The sequence below is a fragment of the Pan paniscus genome, chromosome X, assembly GCF_029289425.2.
Source record: "Pan paniscus chromosome X, NHGRI_mPanPan1-v2.0_pri, whole genome shotgun sequence".
NCBI lineage: Eukaryota > Metazoa > Chordata > Mammalia > Primates > Hominidae > Pan > Pan paniscus.
This window is the reverse complement of record NC_073272.2, coordinates 154,418,518-154,431,413: the sequence shown is the minus strand read 5'-3', so window position 1 is coordinate 154,431,413 and position 12,896 is coordinate 154,418,518. Positions and strand designations below refer to the sequence as shown.

The 12,896-nt window shown below is 55.0% G+C and overlaps 1 protein-coding gene across 2 annotated transcripts; it reads right to left on the bottom strand.

Moving 5' to 3' along the window:
• Positions 1-6,355: 6,355 nt before the first annotated feature.
• FAM50A (family with sequence similarity 50 member A) lies at positions 6,356-12,894 on the bottom strand. Of its 2 annotated transcripts, none has more exons than XM_003806351.5 (13): positions 12,678-12,894; positions 11,302-11,386; positions 11,108-11,207; positions 10,463-10,608; positions 8,453-8,529; positions 8,257-8,323; positions 8,059-8,120; positions 7,716-7,792; positions 7,276-7,330; positions 7,079-7,127; positions 6,911-6,981; positions 6,691-6,801; positions 6,356-6,586 (listed from the first exon to the last, which is right to left on the bottom strand). In XM_003806351.5, exons 1-13 carry the CDS (start codon positions 12,786-12,788, stop codon positions 6,578-6,580), a joined length of 1,020 nt encoding a protein of 339 aa, XP_003806399.2. In that variant the 5' UTR covers positions 12,789-12,894; the 3' UTR covers positions 6,356-6,577. The 2 variants fall into 2 exon arrangements, with proteins under 2 accessions (XP_003806399.2, XP_034805761.1); XM_034949870.3 differs by lacking the exon at positions 12,678-12,894 and adding an exon at positions 12,110-12,592.
• Positions 12,895-12,896: the final 2 nt, after the last annotated feature.

Sequence of the window (12,896 nt, the reverse complement as noted above, 5' to 3'; positions counted from 1 at the left end):
GGAGTTCGAGACCAGCCTGGCCAACATGGCGAAACCCCATCTCTACAAAAAATACAAAAATTAGCCGGACATGGTGTCATATGCCTGTAGTCCCAGCTACTCAGGAGGCTGAGGCAGGAGAATATTTTTTTTTTTTTTTTTTGAGACAAAGTCTTGCTCTGTCGCCCAGGCTGGAGTGCAGTGGCGTGGCCTCGGCTCACTGCAAGCTCCGCCTCCCGGGTTCACGCCATTCTCCTGTCTCAGCCTCCCAAGTAGCTGGGACTACAGGCACTCGCCACCATGCCCGGCTAATTTTTTTGTATTTTTGGTAGAGACTAGGTTTCACCGTGTTAGCCAGGATGGTCTCGATCTCCTGACCTTGTGATCCGCCCATCTCGGCCTCCCAAAGTGCTGGGATTACAGGCGTGAGCCACCGCGCCCGGCCGAGAATCTCTTGAACCTGGGAGGGGGAGGTTGCAGTGAGCCAAGATCGTGCCATTGCACTCCAGCCTGGGAGATAGAGCAAGACTCTGTCTAAAAAAAAAAAAAGCACTGAGATTATAGGCATGAGCCACCATGCCTGGCCCTCAACTGACTTTAAGTAAAAGAGATCACCCTTGATAATGTGTGTGGGCCTCATCCATTTAGTTGGATGGCTTTAAGAGCAAAACCCGAGGTTTCCTGGAGAAGCAGAAATTCTGCCTCAAGACTGTAACACAGGCCAGGCGCGGTGGCTCATGTCTGTCATCCCAGCACTTTGGGAGGCCAAGGCAGGCGGATCGCCTGAGGTCAGGAGTTCGAGACCAGCCTGACCAACATGATGAAACCCCGTCTCTACTAAAAATACAAAAATTAGTTGGGCATGGTGGCGGGCATCTGTAATCCCAGCTACTCGGGAAGCTGAGGCAGGAGAATCGCTTGAACCCAGGAGGCAGTGGTTGCAGTGAGCTGATATCATGCCACTGCACCCCAGCCTGGGCGACAAGAGTGAGACTCCATCTCAACAACAACAACAACAACAAGACTGTAACACAGAAATTCTCCGAGTTTCCAGCCCGTCAGTCTGTCCTACAAATTTCACGCCAACTTGTCAGCCCCGACAATTGTGTGAACCAAATCCTTAAAATAAACTGTGTGTGTGTGTCCTGTTGGTTGTTTCTCTGGAGAACCATGACTAATACAGATGTCTTTCCATTTTTTAGGTCTTCTTGAATTTCTTTCAATGATGTTTTGTAGTTTTCAGTGTACAAATCTCATGCTTCTTTAAAAAAAATCTATTAATAAGTATTTTATTCTTTTTTGACACTGTTATAAATGGAATTATTTTCTTAATTTCATTTTGGATTGTGTATAGAAATACAATTGATTGGCCAGGTGTGGTGGCTCATGCCTGCAATTCAAGCACTTTGGGAGGCAGAGGTGGGCGGATCACTTGAGATCAGGAATTCGAGACCAGCCTGGCCAAGATGACAAAACCCCGTCTCTACTAAAAATACGAAAATTGGCCAGGCATGGTGGCGGGCACCTGTAATCCCAGTTACTCGGGAGGCTGAGGAGGGGGGCAATCGCTTGAACCCAAGAGGCAGAGGTTGCAGTGAGCCAAGATCATGCCATTGCACTCCAGCCTAGGCAACAGAGAGCAAGACTCTATCTCAAAAAACTTTAAAAAATTGATTTTTGTATAATGATCTTTTTGGAGACAATGTCTCACTTTGTCACCCAGGCTGGAGTGCAGTGGTATGAACACCACTCACTGCAGCCTCGCCTTCCCAGGCTCAAGCAATCTTCCCACCTCAGCCTCCCAAGTAGCTAGGACTACAGGTGCATGCCACCACGCCAGGCTAGTTTTTGAATTTTTTGTAGAGACAGGGTTTCACCATGTTGCCCAGGCTGGTCTCCACCTCCTGGGCTCAAGTGATCCGCCCACCTCAGCCTCCCAAGTAGCTGGGACTACAGGCGTGTGCCACCACACCCAGCTAATCTTTGTATTTGCTATACACACAGAGTCTCACTATGTTGCCCAGCTGGTCTCGAACTCCTGGGCTCAAACAATCCACCTGCCTAGGCCTCCCAAAGTGCTGGGATTACAGGCGTGAGCCACTGTGCCTGGCCTTAGTCCCATCTTTGTCATCTCATCCATTGGCTTGACCGGACGAGCAGGTGTTACCCTTTGATTCCCTTGGCGATCTTTCTAGTTCCAGAGCATCAGCCATGTCTGTCTTGACAGCTCTGCAATTTCTCACTCCATCCTCTCAAGCTCTCCTGTGAACTCCAGGCTCCAGGTTCATAGATCCAAATCTCTGCTTGGATCTAATAGGCATCTCAACATACCATTTCCACAAGCGAAGCCTTCATTGTTCACCCCAGACTTGCTTCTCTTCCCATGCCCCGCATCTTAGTAAAGTTTCTTCCTCTTGCTCAGGCCAAAGTGGAGTTCTTGACTCCTCTCTTTCTCTCAAACTCCATGTCCTATTCGTCAGCAAATCTTGTTGGCTTTCCCCCCAAAATCTATCCAGAAGCTGATATTCTGTCCCCACCCTGGTCCAAGCCACCAGCCTCTCATCAGGATGGCTGTGGTGGCCTCCTCACTGGCCTCCCATGCTTGCCCTCCCCCAGTCCCTTTGCCACACTGCTACAAGAGTGACTGGAAAACTTAAGTCAAGATTATGTCTTGCTCCTGGTAAAAGCCTCCAATCACTTCCTTTATAACACTGACTTCCAGAAGACCTTCTAACTACGACCTCAAACCCAGAAGGCATAGAAGACAAAAGAGTCCAGCTAGCTAAAAATAAACTTCTCGTGTCTAAAAAACACCATCAAATTAATGAAAAACGAGGAAAAGTATTTGCACTGTATAACACAAAGGGGTACTCTCTCTCATACATGGAAGGTACCTAGGATTCTACGTATTATTTATTTATTTATTTGAGACAGAGTTTCGCTCTGTCACCCAGGCTGGAGTACAGTGGTACGATCTCGGCTCACTGCAACCTCCGCCTCCTGAGTTCACGCTATTCTCCTGCCTCAGCTTCCTGAGCAGCTGAGATTACAGGCGCCCACCACCACGCCCAGCTAATTTTTGTATTTTTAGTAGAGACGGGGTGTCACCATGTTGGCCAGGCTGGTCTCGAACTCCTGACCTCAGGTGATCTGCCCGCCTCGGCCTCCCAAAGTGCTGGGATTACAGGCGGGAGCCACTGCACCTGACCGATTTCTAGATAAAAAAAGACCAACAAGAGGCCAAGGCAGGAGGATCGCTTGAGCCCAAGATTTCAAAACCAGCCTGGGCAACATAGTGAGATCCTGTCTCTATTAAAAAAAAAAAAACAAAAAACAAAGAAGACCAACAATACAATTAATGGGCAAATGCCAGGAATAGACAGTTTGCAGGAGAAATAAAATGCACATAGTTTTGAAACATGTGAAAAGAGAAATACAAATTAAAAACCACACTAAGGTCAAACAAAAACTTGTACGCGAATGTTCATAGCAGCATTATTTACAATAATAGCCGAAAGGTAGGAACACCTGAAATGCCCATCCACGGATGAATAGATAAACAAGATGTGGTGTACACAGATAATGGACTACGACTCAGTTAGTTATAAAAAGTAAGCCATGAACCTCAAAAACATGATGCTAAGAAAAACAAGCCAGACACAAAAGGTCATGTATTGTATGATTCCATTGATGTGAAGCTTCCAGAACAGTCCAATCCATTGAAATGGTAGATTAGCAGCTGCCAGGGCCTGGGGAGTGGGGGAATGGGGAGAGACTGCTGAATAACCAACCACGGGGTCTCCTTTTGGGGATGAAAATGTTCCAGTAGAGAGAGGCAATGGTCACACAACAATGTGAATGTACCAAATGCCACCAAATTGTAAACTTTAAAATGGTTAATGGCTACTTTTCTGTTATGTGAATTTTTCCTCAGTTGAAAAAATTAAAAACACAAAGAAGAAACAAAACCCCATGCTGAGAAACCATGTCTCCATCTCAGCTTGGCATGCGTCTCCTGGCGGCGAGTGAGGGCACTGTGTGGGCAAGGCTGGGGGAGCCGGCCCTCATCCTGCCCATGAGGCTGCCAAGTGGGCAGGCCCTAAGGAGTGGAGTTGGCCAATATCTGCCATGCCGACTCTGCAGCTGAAGAGAGAATGAGGGTCTCTATGCACCCATGTGGAAAGATGCCGAGTATTGGGATATATCGCTAATGGACACTATATCACACGGTGTCGAACAGCATGCAAGCGCAATACCTTTCATGCGAGAAAGGTGAGGGCCAGGAGGGGCAGCCGTAGGAGCTTGTCTTTGTCTAGAGAAAGAGAACAGGTAAGCAGGCAGTAAAGAAAAGCACATCTCTGTTGGGGACATTGCAGGAACTGGCTTCCATGCTGACATGGGAACCGCCTGAATACATGACTTCTGCTGGACAGTGAAGATGAGGGAAAAAGGTAGCTTCCCCTTGTTCCAGCCCAGCTCACCTTTTTTCTTTTTTTTTTTTTTTTTTTGAGACGGCGTTTCACTCTTGTCATCCAGGCTGGAATGCGGTGCCGTGATTTCGGCCCACTGCAACATCCGCCTCCCGGGTTCAAGCGATTCTCCTGCTTCAGCCTCCTGAGTAGCTAACAGGCACCTGCCACCACGCCCAGCTAATTTTTGTATTTTTAGTAGAGACGGGGTTTCACCATGTTGGTCAGGCTGGTCTCGAACTCACGACCTCAAGTGATCCACCCGCCTCAGCCTCCCAAAGTGCTGGGATTACAGGCATGAGCCACTGCACCCGGCCTCCAGCTCACTTTTGACCCAGACTTGGTGTTCCCTCTGCCTGGAACACTCCCTCCCGCATCGGAATGGCTGACTTCTTGTCATTTGGATGTCAGCTTAAATGTCTCCACGCCACAAAGGCCAGTTCATGTTGTTCTACATTTTGTTTTGTTTGTTTCCCTCTCTGTTTTCTACACACACAGCCCCCAGGAACGAGGCCCGGTTGAGCAAAGTGGGTGACCACCCCTGGCACACACTGATCCTTGGTGACCTTATCTGGTTCCAGAGCATCAAATAGCCTACTCAGCCAAACACAGTGGCTCACACCTGCAATCCCAGCAATTTGGGAGGCTGAGGTGGCAGGATCACTTGAGCCCAGCAGTTCGAGACCAGCCTGGGCAACAGAGCAAGATCCCATCTCTACAAAAAAAAATTTTTTTTAATTCTGTTCCAATTTTCATGTACATAAAAATAAAAATAGCTGGGCATTGTGGTGCACACCTGTAGTCCCAGCTACTCAGGAGGCTGAGGCGGGAGGATCACTTGAGCCCAGGAGGTGGGGGCTGCAGCGAGCTGAGATTGCACCACTGCACTCCAGCCTGGGAGACAGAGCAAGACCCAGTCTCAAAAAAAAAAAAAGAAAGAGGAAAGGAAGGAGAGGAGAGGGGAGGGGAGGGGAGGGGAGGGGAGGGGAGTGAAGAAAGAAGGAAGGAAGGAAGGAAGGAAGGAAGGAGGGAAGGAAAAGAAAAGAAAGAAAACATTAGTCTACTCTCATCTCTATTCCTAGTGACGCCAGGTGGCTACTTCCCGGCCACGCTGAATGAGACACTGGGCCTCTGCACTATCGGGCACCATCATCAGATCTCCACATTTGCCAGGGCTATCCCCTGCCCTTTCTTCTTGGCTTCAGGCCAGGGGAGGAAACAGGGAGCTGTCAGCTGGCCTTCCTCAGCCTCCTGGAGCCAGGCCTGCCTGCCTCAGCTTAGCCAAGTGGAACTTGGGGAACCAGCTACTGAGGTGGCAGAGTAGGGGTCCTGGACCTACCCCTGATCTGGATCCTGCCCCAAGGGCTGTCTGAGCAGGGCTAGCTAGGGCAGGGCAGGCAAGTGTCGAGCACAGGGCACCACAGCAGAACGACTGTGCTGGGACGGCCCACAGCAAGGAAGGCAGGATGGGTTTTCGTGGCCACAGGACGGCCACGTCCCCTACGGGAAACTCAACAGGAGCCCAAGGGCCTGGGAGAGAGGCCTGGGGAGGAACCCCCTTCCCACCCACCAGAGCCACCACTGCCCAAGAACAGGTGCCCACGGTCAAGAAGCACAGTGCCACAAAGACACCTCAGGGATGGTGGGGCTGCCACGGTGACAGACTCCCCAGGCACGTATGACACGTCCAGAACAGGTCAATCCATGGAGACAGAAAGCACATGAGAGCCTGGTGGGGGGATGTGAGGGGAGGAGCCTGCCCATGGCCACAGGGCCTTTGGAGGGATGAGAATGTCCTGGAAGCAGACCAGGGTGATGACTACACAACATGGCAAATGTGCTAAATGCCACCAAATTGTACAGTTTTAAATGGTCAAAATGACAAATGAATTTGGTCCTAACACAAATGGTTTCTCACGATGCAGGCGCTCCAGCTCTGACACGTGCACTTCTTTATTGGAAAAGAATAAAGCAGTCACTGATGTGGCAGGGGCAGGACACGAGCAGCTGCCGTCCTCCTCCCAGCGTGCCTGGCATGGTCGCAGGGGAGCGGGTGCCTGGAGTCCCGGTGACACCACGGGGCACACTGAGGGAGCTGAGGAGCCAGGGCCGCGCAGCCTCCTGGATGCTCAGCGGATCTGGTGTGAGGACAAGGTGGGCAGAGGAGACAAGGAAGGCGAGGGGTGAGCAGGGGCTGGCTGCCATCCCCAACTTGGAGGGGTCCCTGCCAGCCCCTCCTCACCGTGTACTTGTCCCACTTCTTTTCAGGGTCATAGGGTTCCCAGCGGCTGGCGGGAAAGATGTGCTTGTTCTTCTCGTACCAGCTCCTCAGCACCACCTTGCCTGCGTGGGACTAAGGGAGGAAGAGGGCACAGGGCCGCCTGCTGACCTCCCCTTCCCTTGGCTTCTCCTCCATAGCCCAGGGACACCCGTTCCCCCTCACACGGCCCCCTACGCTGTACCTCATCCTTCTCCACAGTGGCGTCACTGAGCAACCGCACATCGTCATGAACATCAAAGTTGAAGAGTGGTCCTGCAGGGGAGAAGTGACAGCCCAATGTCCCGCTGCTGCCCCAGTGACAACATCGGCGGCAAGGTGCTATGGGGGCGGCTGGGTCGGCGGCACTCACCACTCTTCCCCCGTGCCTTGGTGACGATGAAGTCGTAGAAGCTGTGATGCTGGGAGCCAAGGGCAGGAAAGCGGCGTCTTGATGGTCCATCTCGGCCCCTCCCCCACACCCCCCGCCTGCGCACACTGCCCCCACCAGCCTGAGCCAAAGCCCAGGGCGCTGCACCCACTGCGGGTACTGGGGCTGAAGGGACTCACGTGAGGGATGATCAAGTCCTCCTTGATGTACATGAGCTGCTCCACCCCTGCAGACCTGAGGGAGGAAGGCAGGAGGGCGTGGGCAAGAGGACAGCACCCCTGCCCAGGGAGGGAGGAGACAGCCAGCGCAGGAGAGCCCATGCTGGGGCTGGGAAGCAGCGGCCCGTTGGCTCTGAGGGAAGCTCCATGGTTTAGTGAGCACAGGACTGGCGCCCAGCACCCTCCACCTTTGGGCTAAGGAACCAAGGCAGGCCGCTCTCAGCAAAGCTCTCTCTGGTGGGAGGGAAGGGAAGAGGAGCCTGACCCCCTCTTTTGGGAGGAGAGTGCCCAGCACGCTGCTTGCTTGCCCAGACAGCGCCCACATCACACTGGGTGTCTGGCACCCGGGCTGGAGCCACAGGTGCCACACACACCACCGTGCACACACGCACACCTCACACCTCAGCTCACTGAAGTCTTTCCGAAGGATCTCGAGCGCCTTCTGCAGGAACTGCTGCATGGTGTTGCCCTTTCTCATCTGTATCCGGGAATCCAGGAATTGGCAAGGGAAGGCGGAAGCCTGCAGAAGGGCTCTCAACAAGGCAGAGGCCCAGAGGGCCCTGCCAGACACTGCAGAGCCTCAGCCAGGCCTGGGCCTCACTCCCCAGACAGGGGGCCAGGCCCTGGAGCCAGTTATCCTCAGGATCCCTGGGGCTTCCCAAGTCAGGAAGGTCAGTTCCTTCCCACGGAACCTGAGGGAGGCTGGGCCCATGGTGAGCAGGAAGCAGGCTGCACGCTGCCTACCTTGACTGTCCGCCGGTGCCCAGAGCCATCCCAGTAGCTGAAGGTGATCTCGATCTCCTCACCTACAAGGCAGAGCTGCCTCTTGGTCTCCAGCCCCACTGAGAGCAGCCTTGGGGCTCAGCGCACCACCCAGGAGACTGTGGACAGGGAAGCTGGCTTGGGCCCAGGCCCCTCGCATCTGACTCCACAAACACTCACTCTTGATCTTCTCCTGCTTGGCTTCCCACTCCTGCCGCAGCTCTTCTCGAAGCCGATTCTCCTCCTCCTGGGAGAGGGAGCAGGCAGATGGGTGAGGCCCAGGGCTGCTCAGGGTGCACGCAGAGCCTGGCTCCCTAAGCAAGGGTCTCCACCAGGGCTGGAGTCGAGGCCGGGGTCAGGGCCAGGCAGCCTTTACCTCACGGTCTCGATCAGGCAAGAAGCTTGTGTCAACGTCTGGGTTCTTCCCCAGTTTTCTCTTCTTTGTGGTGATCTCTGGAACAAAAGGAAGCCGAATATCATAGCATTATTATAAAAATGATTTTGATATGGCCGACGCCCAGGGTCCCCCAAGCATACCTTGAGAACAGTCGATCTAGAAGACAAGCCTAGGGTGGGCACAGAGGCTCACGCTTGTCAACCCAACACTTGGGGAGGATGAGGCAGAAGGATCGCTTGAGCCCAGGAGGTGGAGACCAGCATGGGCAACATAGCAAGACCTCGTCTCTACTAAAACTCAAAAAAATCAGCCGGGTGTGGTGGCGCACCTGTAGTCCCAGCTACTCAGAAGGCTGAGGTGGGAGGATCACTTGAGCCTGCAAGGTCGGGGCTGCAGTGAGCTGTGATCAAACCACTGCACTCTAGCCTGGGCAACAGAGTGAGACCTCATCTCAAAAAAAAAAAAAAAAAAAAGAAAGAAAGAAAAAAAAGAAAAGAACAACAAAAAAAGACAAATCTAAACTCTTTAGCCTGATGCTCAAGGGCAGAGATTCTAGAGCCTGGGGTCTTGTGGCTGGGCCCCCTAAACGGAACCTGTGGAGGGAGGGAAGAGCCCACCAAGCAGTGTTTTATAAAAGCCCCAGTGACACACAGTGAGGGTGACAACCTTTCCCCCAGGCCTGCACTGTCCACGCCAGTAGCTCCCAAGTTCGAGACCAGCTTGGGCAACATGGCGAGATTCCGTCTCTACAAAAAGTACAAAAATACAAAGCGCCTGTAGTCCCAGCTACTCAAGTGGCTGAGGTGGGAGGGTCCCTTGAGTCCAGGAGGTCAAGGCTGAAGTAAGCTGTGATCGCCCCTCTGCACTCCAGCCTGGGCCACAGGGAGACACTGTCTCAAAAACAACAACAACCAAAACAAAAACACAAACACAAACCAGTAGCTCCCGCTGCACACAGCACCCCAGCATTGCAGCTAGTGCGCCTGCCGCAATGGTGACATTTTGGATACGCTGGGTTAAATATAATGTCATACTAAAATCCTGCTTGTTTCTTTTTCTATGTTTTACTGTGGCTGCTGGAACACGGAACCCAAATGGCAGGTGGCTGGCAGGTTCTTCCTCCCCACAATCCTGCACTCCCCTCAAAGCCATGGCACCCAGCCTGTTACCACAGCCACACAGCACCATCCCCTGCCTCGCTTCTCTCCCTCTGCCATTCCCTGGGTGACACAATTTCCAGAACTGCCACCACACCCTCCAGGGGCCCGTGACACAACTTGCTCCCAATCTTCAAACGTTTTGAAAAGCTCTTTCCTGCTGGGCTTCTGGCATGTACTTTCTCGTCGCCCCTCCTGCCTCTCTGGCGAATGCAACTCCCCTCATCCTTAGGGCCTAACTCAACCCTCCCCTCCTTCCTTGACCCCTGGGTTAGCCCGGTGGGCCCCGAGCAGAGCAGTAACCCTGAGTAGTGTCTTCAGTGCATGGTGACCCGTGACTTCCACCAGGAGAGGGACAGCACCCTATGTGCCCTGGCCAGGCACAGCACAGGTGTGTGGCACACGTGGAGGCCAGGCTGGCTTTACCCTCACTCCCCAGCCATCCTGAGCTTTCCCTGACAGCCCCTTGTTCTCACAGCTGAGACCTGCAGTGTCTGACTAGTAGCCCCGGAATTTCTGTGGCTGTATACATTTACGCTGAAACAAATCAAACAGAATTAACCATTTAGTGCCCCAGTCATACGAGCCACCTGGGGCAAGTGGCTACCATATTGGGTGGCACAGACTCTAACATTTCCATCATCACAGAAAATGTGCCCAGCCAGCCTGGTCTAGACCAGCCTCTTCCCTCCCCGGTCTACTGTGCGCGGTGCCTCAAGAGGGCAGCTTTTGGAGCCATCTTGACAGGGCATCAGCTTTGCTGACAACCTCTCACATTGGGGACCCCTCCCCAGGGGCTGCGGGCGGGGCTCCGACTCAAGCCAGCCCTCACCTTCCCTTTCCATCTCCTCCTCATACATGGCCGCCTCCTCTTCCTCCTCGCCTCCCTCTTCTTCCTCCTCCAGGGTGAAGGACAGGCTGGAGATCTTCCGCTTGGCTTCCTTCTTACGCTCCTTCTCTCGAAGCTTCTCCAGCTTCCTAGCGAGGTGCAGGTGGCCCCATCACACATCATGTCCTTCCCGACCCTGACCCAGCCCCTTCCTTGACCCAGAGCCACCTGTGTGCCCTATGTGGGGCCTGCCCAGCCCAGGCTGGGTCCCCATTGCCCCAGACGGGTCCTGCTGTCCTGGATCACTTTGAGCTCATGGGCGAGGGCTCTGTTACAAACAGCAAGCACAGAGGGCCACAGGGGCTGCAGAACAGAGAGCAATGGGGAGAACGCAGGCTGCTCAGGCACCGGATGCTGGGAAAGGGCCCACTGCATTTAGAGGGTCAGAGAGAAGACAAGCCGCCATGGTGAAAAGACGTGAGCGTGGACCCGAGGAGGCGGGAGAGAGAAATGCAAATCGCAAGCTAGATGCTACCCCTGTCCCAAAGCTGGAGACAGGGTCCCCCCCAGGGTGCAAAAAGAGCCCGACCAGCCACGGGACCCCGTAAGCACTAGCTCCATGTCGAGGGCTGCGGCGACAGGACCCACATCTGCAGCTCCTTGGACTGCTCCTTCTTGGCCAGCTGCTTCTCCCGCTCCTTCACCAGAGCCTCCTGCTTGGCCTTCATGTCATTCAGGGTCACGAGACCTTTGAAGCAAGGAGGCACAAGGGGCAAGGTAGTCGCAGGGCCAGCGGAAGAGTGGCCCGGGGCCCGGGTGAGGGGCACCCGCACCCCGCTCACCCACGGTGCTGGACTTGAGCTCTGCCTCCACCGCGTCGTAGTGCGCAGAGAACTTCTTGTCAATGTTGGATTTCATGATGTTCTCCTGCGGGGAGTGACAGCCACCATGAGAACCACCCCTCACTGTGGAAATGGCAGGCTGGCCATCAGGGACCTGCGTTATAGTCCAAATCTGCCCCTGTGCCCTTGTCGATGGAAGGTTCCATGAGGCTGGGCAGGGCTCTTCAAATGCTAAGAGTGCCAAATGGGGCTGTTTCCATCCCTGAGCTGCTCTGGCTCTTCAGGTCTCCTGCTGGGGATCACAGGTCCCTCAGTAGCCTGAAGCCACCGACCCTACTGACCTTTGGCCTTTTTCATCTCCAGCCTTTAAGCTGAAGCTTCCGAGACCCAAGCCAAGGGTTATGAGGAGAGGGCAAACAAGAACAGAGTGGTTGAGGGGCCTGGCCCCTCCCTGAGTGATTTTCCTCCCTCCAGGCCCCAGAATGTCATCAACAGCTTCCCAGGAGGCCTCTCTTTGGCCCCAGCCCCAACCCACTTGGTACCATGTCAAGCCCTCGCTGACCAGTGGCCTCCCAAGAAGGTGGCTGGCAGAGAAATACACCTTCTGCTTGCTGGGCACCCCGGCTCAGACAGTGCGGCCAGGGCATGAGGACTTGGTGTTTCAAGGCTCCTCTGGCCAGGCTTCCCCAGTTCCCCAGGCAGGAGCCTGCTCTCCCCTGGAGCCCCGAGTCCTGATGAGTGAGTCTCCCCAAAAGGATCAAGCTCCTCCACGCTCCTTCCCTGACCACCACCATCACGGGCCACTCACGGAAGCAGTGGGTGAACCGCTGGCACCCGGGAGGGTCGTGCCTGCCTCACAGGTGCAAGGGGTTCTGGAAAGAGCCTCCTGGCCAGTGGACTGGCCAGGTCTGGCTCAGGCCTCCCCGCGCCTCTCCAGGGGGAGACGAACCGCCCTGCCCGGTGTCCATAGGACCAGGGCAGAGGCCTGGCTCTGAGGGCCGAGGGGGCAGAGGCCTGGCTCTGAGGGCCGAGGGGCCAGAGCCAGGACGCTGGGTGCCCAGGCGAGGCGACGAGAGGCCCGTCCCCGCCGTGCCTCCCAACAGAAACACTGGCTCGGCTCCCTCCTGCCGGAGGCCGGTCATCAGCTAGTGGCCTCAGCCTCGGAGAACGCCCGGCTCCAGGCCCATTTCACAGATGAGACTGTCGCCGGCTTGCTTCTGTGCCCTGCTGGAAGTCAGCGAGCCAGGGGCCTGCCCCGGCGCGCCGCCCGCGCTCCGTGGCCACCGCCCCAGGGCTTCCAGGGCCGGCCGGAGCGTGGCGCGGGGCCGCCAGGGGACCTGGGCAGCGCGCATGCTCCGAGGCTCCCCGGCTCGCACCTCCGCGATGCGCTGCTTCATCTGCTCCATCTGCTCGCGCTGCTTCTCCCGCTTCTTCATCAGGTGCATGGCGCGGCCGGCCTCGCTCGCGGCGCCCTTGTATTGAGCCATGGCAGCGGCGGCGGCGGCGGCGACAGCGACAGCGGCAGCGGCGGTGGCGGCCGAACAGTCAGCTGACGCCCGCGCCGTGACGTCAGCCACCAGGAGACGCACGGATGC